The following is a 280-nucleotide window of genomic DNA, read 5'->3' as shown; positions in this document are numbered from 1 at the left end:
TTGCACGTATTTATGCGCATAGGTTTACGCACATTTATTTGTGTATACAAGACTTTTTCCTGTATGTCGTGTTTCAGAATAAGAAAATAATTTTGCATTATACCAGTCAATACACAGTGTTGACATACCTCCGTTTTGTTATTCCTCAGCCTGTATCCCTTGTCACAGATGACCTTGGTGACGCTGTCGGTTCTGAGTGCGACAGATGTAAATAGTGAATAAATTCAGTGAACCTTTTGTAAAGTATCTGTATCATATTTGAATGGTAAAAGACTATTAC

General features: G+C 36.1%; 1 protein-coding gene across 1 annotated transcript in view; it reads right to left on the bottom strand.

Annotated features, from left to right (window-relative positions):
- The window catches only part of LOC119581720 (multiple epidermal growth factor-like domains protein 11), an 18,007-nt gene that overhangs the window by 15,232 nt on the left and 2,495 nt on the right, over positions 1-280 (bottom strand). Inside the window, exon 3 of the mRNA XM_037929845.1 lies at positions 129-192. Within this exon, the coding sequence (XP_037785773.1) occupies positions 129-192 (64 nt within the window). The remainder of the gene's footprint in view (positions 1-128; positions 193-280) is intronic.

Source organism: Penaeus monodon, chromosome 15 (assembly GCF_015228065.2).
Source record: "Penaeus monodon isolate SGIC_2016 chromosome 15, NSTDA_Pmon_1, whole genome shotgun sequence".
In the NCBI taxonomy this organism is placed as follows: domain Eukaryota; kingdom Metazoa; phylum Arthropoda; class Malacostraca; order Decapoda; family Penaeidae; genus Penaeus; species Penaeus monodon.
The sequence above is the reverse complement of the archived record's forward strand: the minus strand, read 5'-3'. Positions and strand labels throughout refer to the sequence as shown.